General features: G+C 36.4%; 2 protein-coding genes across 3 annotated transcripts; one reads left to right on the top strand and one right to left on the bottom strand.

Moving 5' to 3' along the window:
- Positions 1 to 3,174: 3,174 nt before the first annotated feature.
- On the bottom strand, positions 3,175 to 8,703 carry ghitm (growth hormone inducible transmembrane protein). 2 transcript variants are annotated; one of them, XM_028030042.1, is made up of 9 exons: positions 8,575 to 8,703; positions 7,450 to 7,611; positions 6,692 to 6,794; positions 6,485 to 6,596; positions 6,248 to 6,389; positions 6,032 to 6,140; positions 4,643 to 4,831; positions 3,900 to 4,071; positions 3,716 to 3,803 (listed from the first exon to the last, which is right to left on the bottom strand). In XM_028030042.1, the coding sequence occupies exons 2-9, from the start codon at positions 7,579 to 7,581 to the stop codon at positions 3,716 to 3,718; spliced, it is 1,047 nt and encodes a 348-aa protein (XP_027885843.1). In that variant the 5' UTR covers positions 7,582 to 7,611; positions 8,575 to 8,703. The 2 variants fall into 2 exon arrangements, with proteins under 2 accessions (XP_027885844.1, XP_027885843.1); XM_028030043.1 differs by lacking the exon at positions 8,575 to 8,703 and having other exon boundaries at positions 3,175 to 3,803; positions 7,450 to 7,581.
- An 811-nt stretch (positions 8,704 to 9,514) lies between these two features.
- Positions 9,515 to 19,105, top strand: chst3b (carbohydrate (chondroitin 6) sulfotransferase 3b). The gene is made up of 3 exons (XM_028030207.1): positions 9,515 to 9,888; positions 15,568 to 15,784; positions 16,394 to 19,105. Exons 2-3 carry the CDS (start codon positions 15,705 to 15,707, stop codon positions 17,607 to 17,609), a joined length of 1,296 nt encoding a protein of 431 aa, XP_027886008.1. The 5' UTR covers positions 9,515 to 9,888; positions 15,568 to 15,704; the 3' UTR covers positions 17,610 to 19,105.
- Positions 19,106 to 27,717: the final 8,612 nt, after the last annotated feature.

The raw sequence follows: 27,717 nt of genomic DNA on the forward strand, positions 1-27,717 counted from the left end.
AACATTTCCATATCTACAGCAAAAAATACAAGTAAAAGAAGCTGAAATTATGACAAACAAGGCTGCAAAAATCGGTAACACTTAATTTGATGGATTGTGAATAAGACTGCCATGACACCGTCATAAACATGACGTAACACCTGTCATGAACATGAGTAAGTCTTCATGAATATTTATGACTGTTGTCATAAAGTGTCATTCGGTAAAACATGCCACTTTTAATACAAAGTTGATATTATTCAAAATGTCTTCGTTATGACAACTTGATATTAACCAAGAAATCATGATCTGACATAAATTTGTTAGAAAAGTATTACTGATTAAACTTTAGCTTTAATGACATAAAGCTACATCTTTTTTAAATTTTAGCATTATTAAGATAAAGCTACATATTTTTTAAAGTTTAATCAATAATACTTTTGTAACAAATGCATGTCAAATCATGATTTCTTGGTAAATATCAAGTTGTCATAACAAAGACATTTTGAATTATGTCAACTTTGTATTAAAAGTGTCATGATTTACTGAATGACACTTTATGACAAGTCATAAATATTCATGAAGACTTACTCATGTTCATGACAGGTGTTATGTTATGTTTATGACTGTGTCATGACAGTCTTATTCACAACCCGTCAAATAGTGTTACCCAAAACTCCATGTGTCTTTATCCCACATACAGAGAGGTAGATGGTATTGCATTCTGATTTTTTTGTTTTTATTATCTTTAATGGCACTTGTGTTTTATAGACAATAAGTCAAATTCATTTGTTTAAATGCCCCAATTAAATATGTTCCATTTGTTCAAATAACAATGAAAAAAGTGGTACTGTTCAGTCATAATCTTAAGACACACTAAAAAAAATAAAAAATTGTTGCATGCTGAAAATGATGCTTCTCATTATGCGTGGTGGATGAGTTGTTAAACGTCATGCTTTTTATTTTTGAACACTGTTTTTCACCTTGGCCAGAAAAGAGAGAGAGAGAGTTTTTGCACCTTGTCTGAAAGAAGGTGTCGAGCGAATTGAACAGTTGTGTGACGTCTCAGAGAAGAGTGTGAACTGTATTGACTCATGCTAAGGTGCAGAGTGCGCACCTCCTGTATTCACAGCTATAAAAATAGTCTCCAGCTGAATATTAGTCAGTAAGTAGATAAAGCAGAAGAGGTGGAGAAACACAGTGAGGATAATAGAAAATATGTCAGAAAAAAATTACCCATTTTCTTTGAGAGTCCATGCATGCACCATCACAGGAGATTATTATATGTTACACAGTACTGTTAATGATATTAAACTTTTGTTTCATACAAGAAAATATTAAATTCTTCATACAAAAGTATTTAACATTTAGATTTTTCTTGTTCAAATACAAGATAATTTAAGGTCTAGTGTTACAAAGATGAATGCACATTAAAGAGTTCAGTTTTGTGCAAATCAACAAGAATGTAAGATGTGAAAAAGTTACTTAGTAAGATGAGTTATTCTTTAACACACCCTTATCAAGTAGCTTGACAAGAGAGACACTTCTGTTGCTCCAATAGAGAAGAATGATATAAAATTACATCCCAAAGCCGGGGGCATGGAGGGGTGAGGCCATCTCTCCTGAAACAGAAACCCATTTCAAGTCTCCTTCTCAGAACCTTCAAACATCAAATCTGCCTAAATGATCCTATTAAAATTCATCAGTCCAACTGCTTGTACGACATGCAACAATTCTGTTCAGTTTTTCAAAATATAATTTGTTTGCAGAAATGAACAAATAAACAAATATATGTGTAATAATTGACATATATGTCCTGTGGTGAATTATCAGTGTACTTTAGCGACTTATCTAAATATGTAAACAAAATAATGTCTTGGCTCTGCTCTGTTTTTTAAACAGACACACAATGATCCTGAAGCCTCTAAGCTGTAAAAAAACCTTGGAACCACACCAAATATTACTCATCAATTTAAAAATTGACTGACAGATGGACGTTTCCATCCCAGTTGATGGCACATCACTTCACACCAAAGCCTGCTCCAGTCTCATCCATTACTCCCCTCTTCATCCCTCCCATTAGGGTTGTTTTCCTGCCTGGTATTTGTACCAAATCATTCACATGATCTGAGCAGGTTTATAGCAAGAGCTTGGCAGCTGCTCCCTCCACGTGCCCACGCCTCTTCCAAACACCTGTATATTTACAGATGTTAACATCTGCTGCAAGTGCCCTGGTTTGATGGTTTAATTTTAGAGGAACAGCCAGATGGTGGACAAGAGGATTACTAGGCTAAGCCTTTGTCATCTGCTGCTTCACACCGACTTGTTTATGGGGGAAACGGGCTACAGGGTGGACCCCTGATGGTTGATCAGTCTGGCACAAACAGCGAAGAGCGTGGATAACAAATGGTAAAACAAGCAAGTTTTTATCTGTCAGATTACTCAGCAGGAGCAGGGGTTAAAGAAGGAAACTGCAGGAGATCAGAGATTTACTGTTTGGAAACCTGAAGTTAGCAGATTGTTGAATGTTATCAGTGGCTTCAAACTTTAAAAATGTCCTTTTAAGAACGTGAACACGTTATTGTAAACACGTCTGTTTCCAAACAGGGATTTTTAGAATAATTGCAAGAGGTAACCACAAAATTTTCATCGAATTCAAGTGTGTTTTTAAAATGTAAAATACGAAACCCTTTTAGCTTTTAGAACTTTGCAGGTAAATTATGTATAAATTGATATGTTCTAATTTATTTTTATTACTTTGATTAGTAGGAAACGGAACACTGATCAACATATTTGATGTGTATTCATGACTTTGATGAGCACTGGCTACTACAGGGACCCAAAACAGAGTCTTCATTAGCTTACAAAGTTATTAGCAAGACATTTTAAGACATTTAAGTTTATTTTAATTAAAAACAGATATTTTGTTACCTATATATTTTTTGGCAATATTTTAGTGTAAATCTGTGTCCTAGGAAGTCATTACAGCAGAAATAAAAGGCAACATTTATATTAGAACAATTCACCTGCAAAGCTATAATAAAGTTTACTATCCATGTTTAATATTGACGAGATATGAAAAATTATCTTGTGGAAATGTTTTGTGCATGTCAGCTGTTAACATTCACCATGTGCTTTGTTTGAAAAATCATTTCAAAAAGAAAAAATGAAAAGAATCAGACAGAAACATCTTGAAGAAAAGCTATTTTAAACTGTTTTATTAATTGGTGTTGAAATAGCTTTGTGTTATTTATAAACATATGAACTAATGTCACCTATTCACCATGAAACTGAAGTGACATAACAGTGAATGCTTAATCAGAAACGTACACCAGTCAAGCCATTGTTCTAATGTGGAATAATTTTGGTCGACATGCAGTAGTTCTGCTTAAGTATTTTTGAAGTCTGTCAGCAAAAATAAATAGAAAACAAAGTATAATACAAAAACAGCTCCTCTATTTTAGACTGAGTGGTTGACCAGATCCATGCACTCCCAGAATAAACAAACCTTCAACAGCCAAGTAAGAGCTCCATGTCAGGTTGTTATCAAAATACATAAATTTGTCTTCTTGATTTGTAGCTCAGAATCCCATCCCTATCTTCAAAATCTTTCCAGAGCCTTTATTATCATCATCTACCAGCCACATAAGATTTGTATTTAAAGGATAACACTTGTTTGCTGACTGGAAACTTTGTTTAGCTCTGTGGGGAAAAAAAGTAAAACTCCAGCGGATGTCTACTTCCGTTTGCCGCCACCGCCGCCAGCCAGGATCATCACCAGCCTCATGAAAATGTTCAGCGTGTCCATGTAAATCCCCATACACCTGTGGGGTTAATCCACTCATGAGATGCACATGTAAAACATTACAAACTGAAATTGCAGAAAAAAAAAGAAAAGAAAAACAACAGAAATTACTCACGCATTTATGGGGTCATATTTCTGTGCAGCATACAGTGGGTGTGTCTCCGCTTTCTTAATGACCTTCTGTGTGTCGTAGAGGAGGAACATGCTGAAGAGAACAAGGCCTCCGTAGACAGCGACAGAATACAGGCCTGCTCCAAATGCTGAGGTGGGTGGCAGAAACATCGACCCTGAAATTTAAAAAAGAAAGAACAATTCAGTGTGACGTAAGGGTGGCTTTGAAAAGCAGAAGAATCTGTTGCAAGGGTAACCCCAGAAATGAGACTTCTATGAAAACATGTTTTGATTTGGTCACGACTCATGTGATGGACTTAATAAAGAATATACCAAATATACCAAAATTTTACATTCTTGAACAATCAAAATGCTGTGTGGTGGAAAACTAACATTGTACATAATCCTCAAAACACCATCCCTACAGTCACACATGGTAGGAGTGGCAGTATGAACCTTCAGGAATAGTTTTTATAGCAACATTTCATTTTAAACTATATTTTCTATTAGATATCATATATTTTTTCTTTGGGCACGTCACTGCTAAATGTTAATGTGTATATTAGTTTTTCAGTATTATAACAAGAAGGATTATTAAAGCTGCTAGAATTTAAAAAAGGCTAGCAAGATTAATCGCATCACTTTATGTATTGCATAATTTATAACCTTCAGCCTAAATGTTCAATGGTAACTTGTAGTTACCATTCTACTCATTATCCATGAGTGAGACATTTTAACTGTACTAACCAAGAGAGGAGGCGAATACCACTCCAAAGCCGACAGCAAGCGGACCTCCCATGTTGAGGAACTTCTCACTTGGAGCGCACATAGCCACAGTGGACAGACCTCCCACGATGCCTGCAGTGTACCAGGCAGCCCTCATCATCAGAGGTCCGCCCAGCAGAGTTAGTGGAGCGATGACAGCACCCATCACACCTTTTCAACAAATAAAGAAAAGAAAGCAACCAAATAAAAATTACAAACAGCAGCAACAAAACACATTCTTATTAAAGGGTAACTTGGGTGTGTCTACCTGAGCAGAGTCTGACTAATTAACCAGCTAAGAACAACAGTTTGTTATACTTTTGTAACTAAAAACGCTTTTCATTTGTGCACAACAGTACAAAGTGATAATATTCTGCTTAAATACTTGAAAACTACCTGCTAAAATTAGCTGGCATTATATGCTATAATTCTACTTAGGTCTATAATAAAAATCATGGTAAGAATAAAAAATATAAGGTAAAATTACTGTAACAAATAATATGTTAAGTTTTTACTTCCTGTTTTTTTATATAGTAGTACAATGAGACCATAGTACTTTAGTATAAGAACTATTAATTTACCAGTTTATACTTACAACAAACTGAACTGCAAATGTTTAACAAACACATCTGAATTTATTGATTTTTTTCCCCTTCCTTTATTGCCCTCTGGTGCTTAACTAAAGTAATTGCATATCTGAAATTATAATGCATATGAAAAATCTTGTTTTTCACCAACTTTACTGCTTTTTTTCCCCCAACGATGGCAATTTTCATTGAGCATAGGTTGCTATGAAGAATGTTATAATGAAATAGAAATAAATGCAAAGTTGTTTATAGTGAATGAAAATGTATGCTCTCACAAAAATAACTAAATAAATAAATGCACCTTGTGTTAAGTCTGCCACAAAAATTGCATACCACCAACATTTTAAAGACAAGGCAGCTAATATTTTAACTCATTCTGAGTGAATTTGAAAATCAGAATGGATACGTTAAATGGAGCAGTCCTGTCAAAGGAACCAGCTGTTGTTAAAATGATAAGATGAAGGCTTTTGGATCCAGGTGTGGGGTAAAGAAACTACTCCTGTTCAAATAAAACATCAAAAACAAACAAATTCTGCGGGGAGTACAACGCTAAAGATAATCTCTTAAATGCCTTTATGCTCCTTGGGACGTATGGAAAAACGACTGTCCAGATTTAAAAAGGTAAGAGCTACCTTGAGTCCTGCAGCCTATTGTTTGTATTTACGTGTGGGTGTCTAATAACACCAAAGCAATGAAGTTTGTGAAAGACATTCGGTCATTAATAAAACTTTTGGTCACAAGTTTAAGAAAACATGTTTTGTCTGCAAGACATCGTGTAGCAAACCTGCATGCAGCATCCAAGCCAGATGTTTGGGTATTGGGCTGTGCTCATACGAGATGGATCGAACCAGCATCCCTGCTCCAATCATTGCTGCAAAAGTTGCTCCGATTGCCTGGTAAATAAAGAACAGGCATTACATTAAACTAGAAATAACAACCGATACCCAAACTAATTTAAAATTAAAACAAAAAGGCTTAAAAGTTGTGCTACAAAACTCACCATCCAGGACCCCCTCATCATCAGACCCATCAGCGCCGGGTTCCTGCTAACAGCTACAGCCGACAGGGCCGTCAGTCCAACGCTGCCTGCAAAGTACATGTAGGTGGAGTGGATTCTATCCTTCACATACTGAGGCCAGATCCTAAATGAAGTGGAAAACGAGCCTTAGAAAGTACTGAACAGAATTGAAAATGTGGAATGTAATAGCATCTACTCATAAACATCCTTGTCACTCACATTGATTTCTCAATGGCGCCAATTTCATTGGACATGCCAAGACCATAATAGCAAAGTGCTCCCAGGCCCACCACTGCACCTCCGGCAAGAACCATTCTTCCCATGCTGTCAACTGGCAAACAACACAAAAACAATTCAGCATATTTTTTAAAGCCACAATATCATGTTGATTAATAATATATATTTATATTTGTGTAAAGCAATCACTTTTGATGGCTGTGTCAGTTGCTGGTTCAAAAGCTGCTTCCTTCAGCTGCTCCCTGCTGGTTTTTGCTCGGCGGAATCCAAATCTGGCCTTTGAGGCATAACCCTTTGGACAGACAAAGAAATTTGTACTTGTAAATGCAGTTTTCTAATTGAAGTTTAACTATCAACTTTCAGCTTACATGTAAATCAATACAAGTCAACAGCAAAACATCCCATTTCATCATATATGAAATCTATTAACCCAAATTTAATAGATTTCATATATTATTTCATATTTTAACCAGTACACACAATCACTGTGTCATTATCAATAAACCGCACTCAAACATATTGAGTGTCAAAAGAGGCCAAAGAATATCCAAAGATTTAATCACTTAACCTAACTTTCTGTACTTGTTGTACTTATAAAGTTAATAAAGCTTATGTGTAAAGTTCATAGGGGTCTCCAAATCCTTTAATATATTGAAATAGCACACCATGATGACAGACTGAGAATGTTTACTACATATTAGGGTTTTGAGTATATTTAAATCGGTCAATTAATGATGAATATTACAGACACTGATATTGCAATAATGCTATATTTTCAATATACTGTGCAACCCTACGTAAGATGCACAAAAGATCACAATGTCAATCGGGAACAGTTTTGTGTCGCCTTATACTTCAGCAATAAAATTCAGCAAACAATGAACATAGAGGAACATAAGAGAGATTATGGATGTTTACTAGCCAAGAGTTCAGAACCTATACAGTACCTGCTGTGGCCTGAGGAGGGGTGGGCAGGCCTTCAGGGTGGGCGCTCTCAGGGCCGATGAGCCCTGTGACACCACAGAACGGAGCCCGACTAACGGGAGACTCCTCAGACATGTCAGCCTCGCCACCAACATGTTTGCAATTTCCTTCTACTCTGTAGTGACCTGAAACACACACACAGACATGCGCACAAGTGTCATAAATATACTTTCTACGTATTTGATTAATTTAGCAATGTTAACAAACTTATATTCTTATCTATCTTATCTAGCTTTCTCCATCTATTTTGCAATTTATTACATAGAATTTAATCTTTGGATGACTATGCTTACTATTTATGTTTTGCATTTTTTTTAAACTTATAGTTTCTATATTGTAGATGTTTTTCCTATAATTGCATAAATATAATAAAAATGAAATAAAATAACATTTCTACCATAGTGTAACCTTTGTACAACATTTTATGTTACAGATATGAAAAGTGCTCTACAAATAAGATGCATGGTCATGACATGATGTTTTGTGTCAATCCCCAACAAATACCTGTTTGTTGTGTTAAAGAACCATTTGCTTTAAAATAAAACTCACACAAATAGAAAAAAAAAACATATTTAAGGCCTTGCAATAGTTTATTATTATTTATCAAAATGTTTTATATTACCACCATTTTTTAAAAATAAAGAGACAAAAAGCTGCTTTCCGATGATAAACTGTTAACAAAATGAGAATGTACAAGTTTAGTACATTTTGCAGGGCCAAAGACAAATGCTAACGTATCAAATCAGTTGATTTGTGGTATATTTAAGCACTTGAAAACACAAAACATTAGAATAGCAAGTTACTTAGAAAGAATCCAAGTTTTCTCGAACCCTAAATGGATGTAACTGTCACAGCAACATACCCAATTATAAGGGTATTGCTCGTTAAATCAAAAAATACAGAACCAGTTATTTAATTCAGTCAGGTAGCTAACGTTAAGTAGCAATGTTTAGCTGCGCAGAGGATGCCTGAAACATTTCTGAGACTAGCCTAATTTACAGTGATGAAACTAAATAAGTCACTTAGCAAACAGAGGAAGATATTTTGCAAAGACAAAAATTTTTAAACACCAATTGAAGGTTTCTTACCGAGAGAAACGTCCGAGGTTCACCTTCCTCGTTAGAAATGCGCGAGTCTCTGACGCAACTGTTTTGCAACGAGCTGATAGACCTTCCGGAAGATTCTGGATTCTGCGTCATCACCGAGCGACGGAATATCAATTGTAGTTCCAAATTGTTAAGCTTTTTAATCGTAGCTTTTTAATTCTATATAAAGAAGCATGTAAACACATTTAAACGCTTTAAAGCACCCCGTGTCTTTGCCAAACGTTTTTTAAAATATATTTTAAATGTAAAATAGTTTATATAATCCAAAAAAACGGAAATTAGATTGTTGCATCATGTAGTTCTGTTTGGTGATATAATTTATATGAAGTACTCAGTGGTTAGTAAAGTACCCCAAAATTTTACTCAAGTAGCAGTAACACTGCTGCAGCATATTTTACCCAAGTAAATGTGAAAGGTAGTCATCAAAGAAATTACTCAAGAATGAGTAAAAAGTATCAAAAACTGATCAGCTGCTAACTGATCAGAACATCTGATTTAGTACTTAAAAATTCTGTCAACACATTATGTGCAGATTCGGGTATTTTTAAGACCAACATGAAAAAACAATCTAAATAACTGACATAATAGAAAAGGGTAAATACTTCAAGTGGCGGTATATTGTATTCACTGTACCTTCATCATTTACAAATGTCACAAAAGGCTCAGCAGATAGAAGAACATTAGAAGAACAATGGCTGTGTTGACATATACTCCATAAAGCTCTCAATAGTCTACAGGCAAAGCGATTTAATACAGATTACACATTTCTCCACTAGATGGAGCCATTCTTCTTTAGCTGAGACAAAAAGATAACCACAAATCCTGAATTTTTAATTCCAAAACTACATGGTAAACAAGTTATAGGAACACAAACCTACACATTTTTTCCTCTAGATACCGACAAGAATGTGCGTGTAAAGTTTATTTGACGAGTAATCAATTTGGTTCAATGTTTGGGATCGTTGATGGCGCGCCTCCTGCTTGAAGCTCCGCTCCTCTGTAACCAAAGTTGATTCAGTGCGAATCAGTGAACTGCAACTGTGGAGTTCTCATTCACTTACAGAGGATGCTCTCCCCACCGACGTGATCAACATGGTTTTATTGAACTCCCGTGATTTGCTTAGCGGAACTCCACCAAATGCTTCTTCGTTACGAATGGATCGTTTTCTGTCGCAGAATTAAAGGCGCATTTTGAGAGTAATGGAATCAGTTCCCCTACCGAGTCGCACTTTGAGGAGAGGCTGAACAAGTGGAATGAAAGCGGGACGCCTTCCGACATCATAGCTCATCACAATGGTTGGTTCTTAACAAGTTTGAGTTTGACTTTACTGTCTGCAACGTGCTGAACAGGAACAAGCTCAAAATTTACAATAAATCTCAAACAGTAAAGTTACTCCAATAATTCACTTGTGACTTTGCTCATGCGTCTTTTATTAAGACCGCATGGTTTAATTTGCTCTCATGACTTAGGGGAGGATTCAGTCAGATTTATTTATCTTTAGTTTGTTTCTCCTGTAGACTTTAGTTTTCTAAATAATGTTGTTTATGCTTCTATAAATGCAAGTGCTTTAAGTTTGCTGCGCCTTTTCTGCAACTTTTTCACACTTTCTCTCACCAAAACCACACGGTTTAATACATGAAACTGTGGATGGCATTTGACAATACTTTGTTTACCACTGGATGGGATCGAGCGCTACCAATCGGTTTCTAATCCGTAAATGTGGCCAATCTTAACCACTGCAGAAATACAAATGTTTTATGGAGGGAGATTTGTGAACCAACAGCATCATGAAAAGCAGGGATAGGATATAAAACAATAACCCGACTCTTTTAACACTTGACTCTAGTAATAAGATTATGGCAAAAACGAAAACCTACTGACACATGAGTCCTTTATTAAGCTTACGCAAGTTAGCCAAGATGAACATTATTCAGAGATGACCTTTTAGTGTCAGAAAGAAAGTCATTGCTAAGAAAAAGCCATAGGACAACTTCTTTGCAGTTTGCCTTAAGCAACAGGGGATCAGCAAATATGTGGAACAAGATGTTTTTGTCAGATGAAACCAAAATTGATCATGTGTGGCAAAATAAAAACAGACCCTTCTGCCAAACAAGGGGGTGATAGAATCATGTTGTAGAGATGCATTTATTTTTTTTTATGGACAGGGAAGCTGCTCTGAGTTTCTGGAAAGATGGTTGAGCTTAAAAATAGAGCAATCTCAAAAGAAAATCTGCAAAGACAGGGCAAGTCTTCCAGCTAGACAATGACCCCACACACTCAGCCAAATCAGCAACAGAAAAGTTTTAAACAATACATTTCAGGAAGTTTGAATATATTTTAGTCAATTTCAAGCAGCTATCCCTAACCGAGAATCTGTGGACATGAAACAAGAACAAAAGTTTTTTCACATTCCCTTTATTCAGTCTGACGTCCAATCCTTTGAAAGCCATATGCAAATATTGTGCCAATCGTTTTAGTTTTGCCAATGTTATTTAACCTGTTATCTATTTTATTTAACAGGTAGGTTTACCAGTTTTGTTTATGTGTGGAAGGAAAAAAAATGCCCTGTGCATATACAGAGAACTGGTGGTTTATCTTGGTGGCTACTGAGCACAAAAATTGAAGCAATGGCAATACCAAAAGCTACTGAATATACTCAATATTTTTCAAGACACTTAAATGCGTCAAAAAATAATAACCTTTTTTTAATAGCAGTTTTAAGCTAGTTGTACTACATCTCTAAAAGTAGCTTACACATAAACATAAATAAATGAAATTTATGTTTCACTTAATTTGGAATCTCCGAAAAAATTCATTTACATGTTCTCTCATCAATAATGAGAATTTAAAAAAATCTATGTTATTAAATTAAGCTACTACGACTTTCCGCCACCAGAAAGTGGAGTTGTGAGTGATGACAATTTGTGTTCCAATACTGAACTTGTTGTTTGAATAGAAAACAGTGAAACTGACCAAACGTATGCAACCAAACAACAACATAAACCCATGGGAAATCTGGATATTTTAAAGACTAAAATGAAAAACGATGCATGAAAACAACACAACAACACATTATTTCAGGAGATAATACTTTTCCACATCAAATTTATTTAACATAAATATTTTGAAAGCAATACATAAAGAAGCTAATGTATATTGGAGAGTAAATATACTGTTACAATTTACTGTTCACTATATATTCACTTGACCTCCAAGTGGTACAGCAGACTCAGCAGACAGTTTAGTGTTTAGTCAAAACATGTTTATTCTTCATTCACTGAGGCAAATAGAGTTATGTAGAATATTCAGAAATCTTACTCAAGTAAGATAAGTGTTATTTCCAGATATTTTTTTTACTCAAGTGAAAGTAAAATGTGCGGCTTAAAACTAGTCCTAGAAGTATATTTTTTTTCAATAAGCTACTAATTTTAACATATGAGAGAAAAGTGTGAATAAAACATCATCCCTATTTATGCTTCAACTCATACAGTACATCCTTAAGTCTTATCTTATCTTGAACAAAATAAAAAATAGGGGAGGAAACTACATGTCAGTTTTAATGCATTTGGTGGAGAAGAGAAAAATTCAGACTTTTCTGTATTTGACTTCCAAATCACCAATCAGAAACGATCATGAAAAAAATAACCCTTGATTCCCGCCCCTGGCCAATTTGATTTGTGCAGATATCTAATGCATGTTAAAGATTTTTTTTGCATTCTTTGCAAATAGGCCCTATTTGTATGCAAAGCCAAATTTCATAGTTGCAGTACAGTCACATGCAAAACAGGCTTGGATGACTGCTGCTTAATTTGTCTCCACATAAGATTTACATTAAATAAGAGGCAGCTATTAAAGGCATTTTGTAACAAGATGATAAATGGTGCACAAGCGATTTTGTTATGAGCAGATGATCAAACGTGTCATATGCCTCACTGGTTTGTGAATATTCACGAATGTCAGCTCAAGTGTTTTTTTTCCCCCTTTACACAGCAGATGCAATAAGCTGAGATAATTGGTGTACATCTAATTTACTATATAAATGACAAAACATCTGACTACTTATTTACTTGATGAATTGTTGATGTGAAATATATTTTTTTTCCTGAAATTATATGTGGATAAAAATGCACATTTAGCTCTCCAGAAAGCTGTCAAAAAAGCTTGTAGGATTTGTCAATAACTGTCTTCTTGGGTCTTTTTGGTCTGTTACTTCGCTCAGGTGCTGTCATTTAGTACACGAGAGGGCGAGATCAAAGCAGAAATTCTCTCAGATGTAATGTAACTTTGCTCCTACAGACTGTCGTTTTTCAGTTGAGACATTATGCATGAGTTACGACATCCAAGATCTAAGCCACTGATGGTGTGACGTGTAAATGACCAAGCAGTTTGTGTTCTGCTGCCTCACCCCAAAAGTAGGGTTCAGAGTCACTCCCGTGTAAAGACTCCTTTGTGGTCGTGGCATGCGGCAGAGTGGTGCAAGGCAGGCAAACCTTTCCTTCCAATGAAAGCGCATTTCATTGCACGGTTCACCTTTTTCATTACATACTGTTCCACGTCAACAGTGCTTTCTCTCTGTCTCTACTGGAGCAGCAAAACTTCCTCTTCCCACTCAGAGAATTTCACAGGCACCGTCCAACCATTCCCCGTGTTTAGACTGCAGTCATTTGGACCTGTTCTGCGCTCGCAACTGGCCGGGGAAGCCAGTTGAGGTCACAGCGGGATGTGAGAAGTGAAACGCTGCTTCTGTTAACACAGAAACCTGGAGGCACTCAGAGTTCAACACAATTCAGAAAAGAGACTGGAAACTCTTATGTGGAAATGTAGGAGGTGGTTTCAAGTTGCATTGTTGATTAACAGCAGCAGTTTGTCAGTGCGTCTCAAATTTGCCTCCGTGTTCAGGCTGTTTCATTAAGTGTTTGTGTAGTTGATACACAAAAACGAGGATAGTAGGCAAGCATCTGCTTCACTGTTACCATTTTTCAGGGCTAAATGACTTATTATAAACTTTTAGTGCCCCTGAATAATTCAAAATTGAATAAAATATTGAGACAAATAAACAGCAACACGCCTGAAAATCAACAATAGACGTCACAATAAGGTCCAGTTGTATGGGGAAAAAAAGCTGTATCATAAAAGGTTAAGAGTGATGCACAGTAATATACTGTTACAAATAGAAACCTACATCTAAAATGCACTAGTAAGGGGTCAACACAGGAATGACATATATGTATGGCTGGTTGTCCAAGCCTGGTAGACCTATAAAAAAATAGTCAAATGTCTTTCAAAATTAAATAGGATAATAGTTATTGATCATTTTTTACTGAAGAATCCTTAAAGTGCATGCTGTTCACGAGAAAGTAGTTGCGTACAAGCGCATATAGCTTTTTCACTTCCTTGGAGCATTCAGATTTATTGTCAGTGCTCTTGTACTACACTACAAGAGTTTTGATATAAAAGACTATAATATATAATGTAACACAAGACACAAAATATATAATAAGATTAATAATTACAAGTCATATATTTTTTGAGAAATAATAATAATAAAAAAATCTAATTAATTTAAAAAATCCGTAGAAATGTAAAGGTAAAAATGACAAATCAAGATACAGATAAAGACATATCATTTTGTGGACAAAATGTAAATAAATAGAACATACACTGCATATCACACTGAACACACACAGTGAAAAATGGTCATGACAGTATTATGCTTTGGGAGTCTTTTCTTTCACTGAGACTGGGAAGATGATGGGAAGATGGCTGAGCTGCATAAAGGATTATCCTGAAAAAAAATGTTTTGTGTTTTTAAAAGCTGCAAATTGAGACAATTTTTTACATTTGAGGAAAAACAACATAAAACTGTGTGTTCAGATATGTTGCCCCAGTATGGCTTTATGTCCCTGTTTGTTAGGACTACACTAAACTCTTAAGATTAGCAAAGGATCTAAGGTGTGCTGCAATTATCTTTGAACTAAACCAGTATAATTCTTTCAAAAGTGAGCAGTATGTTAGCAAATAGCTGCTATTAAATCCGCCCTTTTCTTCATTTAACTACCAAGCACCTTCAGTCTAACGACTTATAAAAGTCAAGTGTGGCCTCCAGGTTGAGAGCTCTACAATTAATGGTGCCGTGACAACTAGGCCTTCCCTTTCAATTTCAGCACAGCACAGTTTTAATTCTCAGCATCTGGGCCTGTGCAGTTGCCCAAAGTCATTCAATGAGGATCATTTTTCACAATATGTTCTCTCAGTGTTAGCAAAAATGAGAAGCTGTAACTTCGGACTTCAGGCTGCTCTGTTGCCTACATCTGCGGGTGGTAGACAGTATCACTTAAAGCCCGACAACCCATGAGTTTTTTTGGCAAGCAGCTTCGTAGAAGTGGGATAACAGTTTAATTGGAAAGATTGTGCTTGATTGCAGCCTGTCACTCATATTTTACCCCGCACTCGGTTGTTTGTCTGCTCAGTTTTTTAAAAGAACTTCTAGGCATGACTAACTCATAAATACAGTGTCTCTATGTACCCCAGCCCTCAGTCTGGCATGGTGGGTGGGCATGTTTCTAAAATGCACGGGTGCACTTAAAGATAACAAGGACTTCCTCATAGCAAGAACTGGTTTATATCTGAGACTAACAATGTTTTTTTTTTCTTTTTTTTTACTTTTTACCTTATTATATAAAATGCTTTTGTGCTTTAGTAATTGCCTGAAACTCTCTTCTTTTGCAAAGGAGAGATACATGGCGATGCACACTTACAAAAATTAGGGAAGCAAGAGTCTTCGGAGCACGAAACGGCTTTGTGTGACCGTTCTTGTGACTTAGCATCACACTGCATTTTTATGTCCACGCGATAGCATCAACTTCCCCCTACTAAATAAATATATCTAAAACACAAAGGCGTTTTTCACAACTGCCTGTCTTCAAATGTGCAACATATGACACTGACAGATTGATGTTGATTTCATTTTACAGGAGGGGACATTGCCTACATTTGGGAACACAAATAACTGGAAGGACCCTTAAGAAGGTGGCTGATGACCTGAAAGATTGGCAGAACCCAATTGGAAGCAGTGTGTAAAAAATACATCTAGACACACCCACGTCCGAGAATGAGGATCAAATACACAATACCCATTGTCTTCTTCGTGGCACTTGTTATCATTGAGAAGGAAAACAGGATCATCTCGAGGTGAGTCCAATGTACTCATGGTAAACCCGTCTCTTTGCAAATTTGTGCTCGCATCTTGTCCCATTTTACTTCCATTTCATGTCTGTAAACTAAATATTATGTGTCATTGTTCTAGAAAGCTTTCATAATTACAAAGACAAATGTTTTTTAAAAATGCTCAAATCTCATGTCTATTTTAATTCCAGTAAACAATTGATGATATTTTGATATTTCTGGAGAATAAAAGTTTTGCCCCATGATCAACAAATGGGCCAGTTGACTGGGCCTCTGATCAAAGAAAAATAACTTAGAGAAACCTCCTTGTAGCAGATATTAATTATTGGAGTCAGAGTTATGACTCCAATAATTAGTATTGACTATAAGGAAGAGATAATGAGTAGGAGAAAATGAGAAAGCTATATAAAATTACCTTAAAAATTGATTCCTGGTAGATATGAAATGCCAACAGGTATGCCTCAGCAAAGTTTTAAAATGAAAAGCACCACTTCATTTTAGTTCTAGCAAATTAGATCTTTAAAACTCTATCACTGCAACTGCAAGTGTTATGTTAAGCAGAAGATTGTACTTAAATTTTAAAAATTTTAAAAATATAATTTTTCATATTTTTAGGGTGTCAGATAAGCTCAACCTGAAGCAGACTCCCCAAACTCCGCTACAACCTGGTGCTTTCTCCCGCTTAGCACTGAAGCACAATGTGTCCTTCCCCGCACTCAGCAAAGACTTCAAGGTGATGAAGCGGCGCCTAGAGAACTACAGCGAACACCAGGACGTACCAACAAAAGGAAGGAAACATGTTCTCCTGTTGGCCACCACCAGGACTGGATCCTCGTTTGTAGGCGAGTTTTTCAACCAGCAAGGTGACAACATGTTTTACCTATTCGAGCCTCTGTGGCATGTGGAGAAGATGTTGACATTGGACACTGGAGGTACTAATGCTACTGCGTCGGCCAAGGCATACCGTGACGTTCTCCAGCAACTTTTTCTGTGCGACTTTTCCCTGCTGGAAAGATTCATCGACCCGCTCCCTGTGAACCACATAACCACTAGCCTCTTTCGCAGGGAGTCCAGCAGCTTTCTGTGTGAGGAGTCCGTCTGCAGCCCTGTTGTGAAAGGTGTTTTTGAGCGGTACCGCTGCAAGACGAGACGCTGTGGGCCACTGAATCTGACCATGGCATCAGAGTCCTGCCTTAAGAAGGATCACAAAGTCATCAAGTCTGTAAGGGTTCGGCAGCTTGAAAATCTCCGTCCACTTGCTGAGGATCCACGTCTTGATATCAGATTCATCCAGCTGGTTCGGGATCCCCGGGCTGTGCTGGCCTCGCGAATGGTTGCATTTGCTGCAAAGTACAAGAGCTGGAAGGAGTGGGCACTGGGTGGGGACGGGCCCCTCAATGAGGATGAGGTGAAGAAGCTCAAAGGCAACTGCGACAATATCCGAATGTCTGCAGAAGTCGGCCTCAGGCAACCCCCGTGGCTGCGTGGTCGGTACATGTTGGTGCGATATGAGGACATTGCTCGTTTTCCCATGAGGAAGGCAACAGAGATGTTCCGATTTTCTGGAATTCCTTTCACTCCTCAAGTGAAAGCCTGGATCCTGAAGAACACCCAGGTTTCTAAGGAGATCAGTGGGGTTTACTCTACCCAGAAGAAATCCGCTGAACAAGTAGAGAAGTGGAGGTTCAGTCTACCATTCAAGATAGCTCAGGTTGTGCAGAGAGCTTGTGGGCCAACACTGAAGCTATTTGGGTACAAATTTGTGAGCAGTGAAAAGATGCTAACAGACAAATCTATAAGTCTTATTGAAGATAAAGTCATTAGGGCTTAAAATAATAATAAGTAGCACAAAATGGAGGACTGTTTTTGACTTTATTTTCTTGAAGTGAGGTTCAATGAAGTTATTATCAGTAATAGTTTCCTTACCTGTAGTGGACTAATGCCATATTCTAGTGAGTTTGCAGGAAAAGGGATGGGGCAGAGTCATTCAAACAGATCACGTTTTAGATCTTTTGGGTTAACCATTGTCAGGAGACTGCTGTTAAAGTTGTAAAGTGTAGATGGTTGGTGGTTAATATAAAAGCATCAGATGCATTAGATAGAACCACTTGTTATTGAGGATTTTAAATTGCTAAGATCATATGAAATGAGTAACTCTGGGTAGCAATTAGCCTTCCACTGCTCATATAGTTCATATAATTTTCTGTTTATTGATGCTGCATATAACTTATGGCAATATGACATCATTACAAGTAAGGGAACATTATTCTATATTTATTTTTATACTTAATTTTTATGTTTTTTATTTTGTTTTTATATAATAATTTTGCCGAACCTCACTTAAAAAAAATTGAAATATTCCTTTAAAATCTCTTTGCATTGATTATATTTATTGCTATCAGTTCTTGTAAAACAGATAGTCTGTTTTCATTTTTTTTTTACAATTTAACATAGTTTGAGGTCATTATTTATAACCGAACTTTAAAGCTCAATAAAATACAGGTTAGCTGTTTTTGCACTCCAAGCTGCTGAAACCCATTGTTTGCTTTTTGTTAGGAAAGACCAAATTTTATAGCTGTGGCTTTGTGAACAACAATAAGCAGTTTAACTAAAACACTTCCGGAAACCACCACTCATTGTTTCTTGAGAAGTTTTTTTCCGCAGGAACAACAAAAATTATGATCGCACCAAAGACACACAAAAATTAAATTCTGTTGTATTACAGGATCTTTTCATGCAATAGTTCGTCTTTTAAATTTGGGTAGTAATCTCTCGTGAAAATGTGTCTATTTGATCTTTTGTCTATATTGTCTGAATCTGCTAATTTTGCACCCTTGCAGAAGTTACTATTTTACAAATCTGTATTTTGACTTTGTTGAAGAAACATTTCGTCACCTTCCTAAAATAATGGCTTATGTCTTTTTTTTTTTTGCCAAATGTAATTTTGGCAAAAAAACAAAAAAATAAAAATAAAATCTCCCTTTTTATTACCAAAAGATGATTTAGGGAAACACTCACCTTATGGCAAAAGAAAAAAATAAAAATACTTAGGCCATAAGTTTAGAAAGGTGACAATATTTTGCCAAAAGCTGTTCAAAATGTTTGCTAGGTGGTAAAGATCACCTGAAGCAGATGTCGCTGCTCTACTGTAAGCTAACATTCCAACTGCAGCTGGTTTGCGGGATTGTTCAAGGTTTCTCGACAGGTCTCTGTCTGTTCACTCAGCTCTTTTGGCAGGCGCTGGTAAGAGGCCACAATACCCTGACCTCTATTTATGTGCTGATGCTTGCCTTTTGTCTTTTGCAATAAATCAACTTTTAAATTAAATGCAAGTGTTTATTTTTTGTAAATGGAAAAAAAAAGAAGGAAAACAAACAAAAAAACCCATAACGAACAAACAAACAAACAAACAAAAACTGCAAACAGATATGGAAACAGACTACAGTCCTGACCACAGTAGCCTGGATGTTTTTCAAACTGGAGATTTTGTCCCAGACTTGCAGCTCCTGCCAACTCGTAGGCGTAGTATTTAGTGAGACAAGCTGAGATTTTCACTTGTTGCATTAGTAATTGATGGATGATTGATTGAGAAAAGCACACATTACCACAGAATCCCTTCTTAATCAACTAAAGTCTTAATCTGTTTTATAGCACTAAATGAATTCACGATTGTTGGTTGTAAAACAGAACTACCAACTGAGTGGTGTGAAACACTAAACATTGTTGTTAAATTCCTTTCAGACTGTGATAAAGTAACAGTGGTGACGATTTGACTGAAAAGGATTAAAATTATTAAACGATATGTTCATAAAGCCTCATCTTTTCAGCAAGCTGCTGTATGTCACTGAATAAGAAAATCATCAGAAAATAAAAATGTATTTCATTTAAAAGTTTAAAAAAAACATTAATATATTTTTAGCATTGATTGGGTATTTTTTATAATTATGGGATAAAGCTTACATTCTGTTTTTCAGATATTTTCATAATTACATATAGCCAACAAAAAAGGTTATAGCCAACTGAAAATTAGATCTCCACACTGCACAGTACAGGTACTGAATACTTGATCAGGGCCTCTTTTGCACAAATTACTCCATCAGTGTGGAGAAAGCCAGGCGTGCTTTTATAGTGGACATCAGCAATGGGTTAAAACAAGGTCAGAGTTATTCTGAATGCAGCTGTCTGTGGTTGTTCTTGAAGCTCTGACTTCAGCTGCAATTTACACCTCATGAAATTCCCTTAAATTCTTCAAAGAACTTTGCTTCACTATTTTTTGAGGGCGCAGTTAACCCTGTTGCTTGTGCACCTTTTTCTACCACACTTTTTTCCTTTCACTCAACCTGAATTGCAGGCTCTTTAGCAATGGTCTCCATTTGGAGGATGTCATTGATCTTCTGCATCAGCTCTCAAGTCAGGACTTTTCCCTATGATTGAATTGGTCACAACATTTCTGTATTATTTTTATAATTTGATACATTTCTGAGAATCTGAACTTTGGGTTGTCATCAAGGTTTCTTGTTTTTTGTTTGTTTCTTGTCTTTCTTTGGATGGGTTTTTACTGAAATGAAATTTTGTTGTGCTCCTGTAAGAACACAATAAAGGCATTTTGATTCTGACATAAGCTACAATCATCAAAGATAGCAGAAATAAATACTTGGAATAAATTGATCTGTGAGTAATGAATTCATAAATATTAGTTTTACTTTTTTTATTGAAATGCAGAAATAATTAATTTTATGATGACCATCATCTGGTCAAACAAATTATCCAAACACAAATTGTTTGGATAATTTTTTATCCAAACAAATTATTACAAGGTTTGGTACTAAAAATGTCTGTGCTGTGATGGTGGGTGGCAAAGGTAAAATTATAACCAAAATAGCAAAAGTAAAACAAAGAAGCCAGTGAAAGGCTTGTTTATCGCACCAAATTATTACAATAAATGAGCTGTGAAGAAAGCTGTGAACTGTGAAAATCCCCCCCCCCCTTTTTTTTTTTTTAAACTTTTTGTTCCATGTTTAAAATTTGTTGCCAGTCTGGGTGTGGATGTGTTCTGTTCTTTTACTGTACAAATCACACCAATAATTTTCTGTTTTTAGTCTGTTTATGTTGGCATTAGCTACAGAGAAACCACTAAGTGCTGTCATCATCTGTACACATTTTTACAAGTTTAGACTTTTAATATAAAGCATTAAATGTTCCCTTGTGGAGGTTTCCCAAAGTCAGAGGAACTCCTCACCATGTGTCGGCTCCTCCAGTACACGTTTTGAGTCTCATTCACCACTAACAGGAGTCAGTTGAGTATGTTTTTAATCAAAAGATTTAAGAACAAACTACGACAAGAGTCAAGTTACAATCAAATCAGTACGTATACCTCAGTTAAAACGATGGATTTAAATCATTCTCCCTTTTAATCCTTTACTAAAGCTAATGTTTGAGCTTTCAGCACCAAGCTAGTTGAATAACTGTAGCGACAGATGCCCTCACTGCCAGTGTGTTTACCACTGTGGGCCCAGCTATTTAAATCTCCCAACCCAGTAATTACCCCATCCTTACATATAGTGTGGTCTAAGCCATTTTAGTCCACCTGACCCCACCCGCATACACAACTGCAGCATTTATGCAGTCTTTCTCTAACTCCAATCACGTTTTTTTTCTCCTGTTACACCAAAATGATTTATTTGATTTAACATCTATCCATTCATTCACTGCTGAGCTTTACAGCTTAACAGCAGTTTCACTCAGAATTACAAATCACTATCTGGTCTCAGTGGTTGTGCTATTTTTGAGGAAAAAAAGCATGATCCCAGGTCTTCAGAATCAGGAAAGAATTTGTTGTGAGAAGAGGCAGAAGAGGCTCAACATTCATAAACTCCACTGCTGTGACTTAATGTGGGATGTGTTGAGGGTGGAGTCGCTGCTTGGTTGGAGCAAATATAGAATAACCACTTTCCGCTGAATTAAAGCCTTCTCAGCCCCCCTCCTCAGCCATCAAATGAGGGCATTTAGGTAAACCACACCCTCCTGCCTTTTTATACGGCTCTCTGCCACATCAACCGTGAGCAGTTTGAAATATGCAAAACAGTCCAATCTGTGATAGACAGAGAAAACTGAGGTGATTCCAACACGTCTCAGAGATGCACATAAAACTTATGTCGCTGCTGGAGATAATGATGGCTGAAGAGAGGAGATAAATCTAAATACACGGCAAATGATCACATACTGAGGAATGCAATTCATAAAGCTCAAGTTGTTGCATGCGATAATGAGTGACTGCGCTAGACGCAGAAAGAGAAATTTACACTCCAGACTCACAGCAATAAATTGAGATAAACAGAGAAAAATTGAACAGTTCCGTCACCTAAAAGTAGTGTTTTGTTTTACGTAACTCTTCGATGGGAGTTTTTCAGCCAAACATAACCTCTGTTCAGACAGTTGCCTATGTTTTGACAATTATTTGATTTAGTTATGTGAATGACGCAATTCTTTTTTGCTGTCATGCTGTCTCCAAGACAAATAAACACAACCCGTGTTTTAGGAAACTATGAACAGCTGACGTACCAGACGTAAAAAGTTTTAAAAGCAAATATGAACTTCTCAATTTTCTTCTATACAGTGATTGTCACGATTCTTGAGTGTTTGGCTTATGGTGCTTATGATGGGTTATTTAGGTTTCAGAGTTCATGTTTTCACAGCTTGTTTTTGTGTTCCTTCTGAATAGTTTCTCTAGGTTATTCCTTAGGTTTTGTTATTCTCTTTCTGTTTAATTTCAGTCAGTCTTATTACATGTTCCCTTTCTTCCTTGCTCATCAAGTTTGTTAATGCCTAATTTCATAGTTTATTCGTGAGCCTTGCTTGTTTTTATTTTTCCCCCTGGCATTACTCCTGTCATGTTCTTTTAAAGTTAGTGTCTTGTTTATATTTTTATTCTATTTGTTTTTTTCACTGTTGTCTGGGAGGTTTTGCTATGTTTCCTTATGTTTAATTTCTTTTCCCAAAATTGCATTAATTTTCTTAGAATACTCTCAGGCCAATTTGACCTTTAGATTCCTATTTTGTCTCAGTTCAGCTCCTATGTCTCTCCAATTAAACCCAACGAATCCACAAGTGTTATTCCATCTCATTTATAAGTTATAATACTTGGCTGTTTCTTCAGCTATTTAAGTTCCTGGCTTGATTATCTGTTTTGTTTTGTTCTGTTTAATCCCATGATTGTGCCAAGCCTAATTAAGTTTTTGCCTTTTTAAAATAAATCATCACCATGTCACACTTCAGCAGTCCTTTGAACACTGGCTCAGAAAGAACTCCCATGAAGTCGTATTCACGTCCCTTAAACATTTGCACGTATTGCATTGCTACAACCACAAACTTTCATACAGTTTATTGGAATCTTTTTTGATGCATCATAAAAAGAAAAATCTAAAAATTTAACACATAAAAATCTAAGACATGCACTTGCCTTTTTGTTCATTCTCTTTGCGTCAATAGCTTTTGCTCTAATGACAGCTTTGGGAGACATCTTTACAAGCTTTGCACGTCTGGAGTCTGAAACTAAGACCTATTCTTATTTGCAAAATAGTTCAAGCTCACTTCAATTGGATGGCAAGCAACTGTCAACAGCTTTTGTCAGCTCTTGATACAGATCTAGATCTGTGCATTACGTTATTTTATCTATCCCATTCTTGCTCTGAGTTCATGTTTTGTATTGCTGTCATGAATATGAACCTCCTCTTGCTTTTTTGATACAGAATCCAATATTGATCTGTATTTAACTCCATCTATCTTCCTACAGTCTCTGACCAGCTTCCATGTTCATCCATTTTCTCACAATACTGCATCCACCAACATGTAAAAGACACTAACCCCTCACCTCTGGGTCTGTGTAACTCTCAGAGTCACCATTGGTGTCTTGGCTGCTTCTTTGATAAATGCCTTCCCTGCCAGGGAACAGTTGTGTCATCTCATCTATATCTACATGCTTTCTCATCGTTCAGAGAAAAGTTTGCTGTTGTTTCATTATTTTGGGTGACAGAAAACTTTCAAAATCACAATTAAGCAACTTTGAAATTAAGTTATTGGGAGTTTTTAAAAAATATATATATTTCTCATCTGTTAAATAACAATTTAAAATGGCAAAGTAATGTGTCACATGGCATCATCTGAAGCTGTTCTCTTTTTGGTGGACTTCATTGTGGTTAACCACAGTTTAGTGACTTAGGACAAAACGGAAATGGATGCCTATTTTCTTGGCATTTAAACTCAACAAAACATAGGAAGGTGTGGGCAGAGGCTCGAACTGTCTGACCATTACAGCCACTAAAATGTAAAAACGACACAAAATGACGATAATTACAACCAACTGTGGTAGCAAGAAATGCAAAAATAAGCTAAGAGAATGTTCTCTTTTTGATGTGCTGGTCAAAAATATTCTCATTAAACATATTTTGGAAATGCCACATCTTGGGTAAAAATGTGAATCTAAGTAAACTCAGTAAAATTCAGTTTGTGGTTATATTTCACTACTCTGTATTTGCACTGGAATAAGGCTTTATGTGACAAGGCTTTATTTGATGATGACCTCTGTACAGTAAATCCTTTCAAAGGGCTAAATTTCACCATATTTTAGAATTAGAAAGAAAATTTATATTTTTGTAGCATAATTAAAATGACCTTTGACTTAAAAAGGAGCCATGTACGCCTCTCCAAAACCAGTTATTTATACAATGTATAAATGATGACATTGCATATGAAACAGCAGAGTGTGACTGGAATTTGGATTGTTTTCTGAATGGAAAAAAGAAGAATGTGTCAAATGGATGTGTGGTGGTAACACAGAAAAATATGGAACGAGTACTTTTAGTTTCCACCAGACTTGCATTGCAGGAAAAAGTATGTGACAGTCATGAAAGTAAACCAACTTTTTGTACTAAAATTAGGAAACTATTAGGAAACTATTGGAATTTTATCTTCAAGAGACGGAACAAATCCAGGCTGAGTGCTGAAGGCACAACCCATTTCAAGCCACAGTGATGAAAGCCACGTCCAGTGGAATCAGTAGCTGCACAGTTGGGTGACAGTATGAAAGTCTGTGTCCATTTTTTATTAAAAAGGATGTGCTGATGTTCATGGAAAACTTTATGAGATGAGTAAAAGTGCAATGTTTTAACCACAAAAATTGAAAGCAGACAAGATATTTTTTTCTCTGTATCTGAGCTAAATGAATGAAGACGTCTGAATGCAACTACCAACCGATTGTAATATTTTCGGTCCCATCTAAAACAATGTGGGACATTTGCTTTAAGTGGCTTTTTGAGGTCTACACAAAATGTTTTTGCTGAGAAAACCAGCGAGAGTTGGACATCTAGGGTTCAGAAGGACTACTTTTTTGCCAGCTATGTTTAATTGGTGAATTTCATTTCCCTGTTTGTTTTCGACCGTTGCAAGGTTGTGTAATATCAAAGTACAAAGTATCAAAGGAGAAATATAAGTACTGAGGTTCATGCACATTAGAGTGACAACACCACTCAGAATCAAAGCAGATACTATAATGTCAGGGTGTGCAACAGACTGTTTTCAAATTCCTGGGTAGTGTATATTTCTGTTAAGAGGTCATGCTACTGCACTCAGACTACATTTTCTCTGATTTCCCATTCCTCGCTGGACAAATCTCCACACAAAGTCTGACATAAAAATACTTTTTTTCCTTTGAGGTACTGTATGTCCTTCAAGGTGTTCCTCAATGTATATAAACTTTGGGGGCTTACTGTCCAAATATGATAAAGTATTTGACTTGTTAACGTAATTTTTAAAACTGTTTTCACAAGCATTCCCCAGTACAGTCTTATCATTTCTTGACCTCAGCGTGTATACAGAAAGCCGCCAAGTCTTCTCCTAAGAGAAAGAACATGCTGAGAGAACATATGCTTAGAAAACATATGCTGAAAGATTTGACTCTAAATTTAGACCAACAATCAAGCTTAAAAAAATGTCTTTTCCATTTTTGTGAAATTAGTGAGACATTTTGATAAAGCTGGTCAGAAAATGGCCTTGCTGATGGGGGTGGTTTGGGGGCGTAGGTAGGGGGGTGGCAAAGCAAATTGCTGGGGTTAAGTCAGTAGGGTGTCCAAAGACAACAAGATGGCTTTTTGTATTCTTTTAGCTCCTTTTGTTTCCACATCTTTTGGAAAATTTCCTAGGGGATGAACTCAATCCTGCAAGACAGGATTTAATATGGAGGCATATATTACAGGGCACTGCATTTAAACTCAGTAAGAACTAACACAACCTGAATATATTCTTCATAATTTAGATTCAGATACAGATTTAGATACTGAGCAACAAACACAGTAGAGCCTTTTTGCATTTTGAAGCAAAGTTCTCGGGGAATCCCCTTCACCCCCCACAAAACTTCAGTCTTTTCTTTCATGAATACCTCCTTTTGTGTCCTTTTCACTGAGCAAGAGTGAAAAGCCCTTCAGAAATAAATTTAGGGCTACTGAATGGGTCTCTCCATTTGTCCCACTCTACTAGCTTTGCTCCAAACACAGTGTAAGAGTCTTTCCTCTGCCAACACTTGTCACAGTAAAACATGCATTACAGTCTAGGCCGCTGAAGGAGCAGGAGGATAAGGAGTGGCTAATGAGAAACATCACGCATCAGCACAGAACTTCCTTATTTCCCATAAGATTACCAATTATAGATTAATCTCCAGCCTTAACACTTTAATGACAGGCGTTTTCCTTTATGACGCGTGAGCAATAACCATGTGATTCTGCAGTGGAACTTCCAGAGATCAGTGAAATCAGTAAAGATGATGAAAAATGTTTGTAGGACAAACCAGAGTGACTAATGCTTGTTGATAGTAGTCATTCTGGACAAATCTCCACATTCTATATCACTATACAGCCAATTCCACCAAAAAAACATCAAAAATATTTTTTTTATTGTGAAACCGATTCTTTTACACACATAACATTTCTGTTATATTATTATTGTTTCATGGGTTGCATGCTGGATCAGTTGGTAGCAATATTTTATTTATATCTTTGATCAGTTTGCATGCAATGGATATAGCTGACAAAAACAAATGTAGATTTGTTTTTTGCATTGATAAAACTGTCTACTTATCAGTCACCGATGGCTTCCTGTTTCAATGGAACAGTATAAATATGAAGTGACCATACCTTTTAGCCATTAGCCACTCAACTTGAGCATCCAAGTCTATCTTGCCACCTTGCGTTGTCATAACCTGGGGGTTTTGGGTTGTTTTAGTTCGTCTGCATTTGCGCTTTTACTTTCCTCATCTGTGATCAGCTTTATCTTCTGTTCTATTGATTAATTTTTTCTTAGTAGTTGTTTACTGTTTAGGTTAGATCTGATGTTCATTCTTTGTGTTTAGCTGTTCTTTGCTGCAGTTTGATGCATGTTTTTTCCAGCTCCCTTGTTAGTGTTTACTCCTCGTTGCTCCTTTGTGCCATCTCCCTCTTCCTCAGCCTGCCTTCTGCTCTTTCCTCACAGCTGCAATCCAGGATTCAAACTTCTAGGGAATCGTTGTCACCATGCTTCAGGTGACAAAGGTTCACTTGAATCATGGACTCTGCCTCAGATCTCAGTAGCTAACTGTCTATCTTAATCATATAAATGTGTCAATAAATATCTGACTAAAAACAAAACTACCTGATTGTAGTCAAAGATGGAAGAGCTTATTATAAGGGACCTGAGTCTAAACCTCTACCTTCATAATAAACAAACACACAGTATTTTAAACTCAACGCCATCTAAAAAAATCCATCCTGACAAACTAAAAATAGGTATGCAAAATAAAACACTTCTTTTTTTTCTTTTCTCTTTGTATTTTGTTGTGTTTATCTCTACTGCCACTAAAGTGAAACTGCCAGGAGAGTCAAGTTCTCATTCTTCACAGTATTCACTCCTTCTGA

Source organism: Xiphophorus couchianus, chromosome 10 (genome assembly GCF_001444195.1).
Source record: "Xiphophorus couchianus chromosome 10, X_couchianus-1.0, whole genome shotgun sequence".
Lineage (NCBI taxonomy): Eukaryota > Metazoa > Chordata > Actinopteri > Cyprinodontiformes > Poeciliidae > Xiphophorus > Xiphophorus couchianus.

Bases quoted from the DNA above. Each gene is read 5' to 3' on its own strand.
- ghitm (XM_028030043.1), bottom strand. From the start codon at position 7,581: ATGTTGGTGGCGAGGCTGACATGTCTGAGGAGTCTCCCGTTAGTCGGG. The intron at 4,832-6,031 runs GTTTGCTACACG...TTTGTTGAAAAG, and splicing joins GGCTTGGATGCTGCATGCAG to GTGTGATGGGTGCTGTCATC. The intron at 4,072-4,642 runs GTTAGTACAGTT...TTTAAATTTCAG, and splicing joins GGTATTCGCCTCCTCTCTTG to GGTCGATGTTTCTGCCACCC.
- chst3b (XM_028030207.1), top strand. From the start codon at position 15,705: ATGAGGATCAAATACACAATACCCATTGTCTTCTTCGTGGCACTTGTT. The intron at 15,785-16,393 runs GTGAGTCCAATG...TCATATTTTTAG, and splicing joins GAAAACAGGATCATCTCGAG to GGTGTCAGATAAGCTCAACC.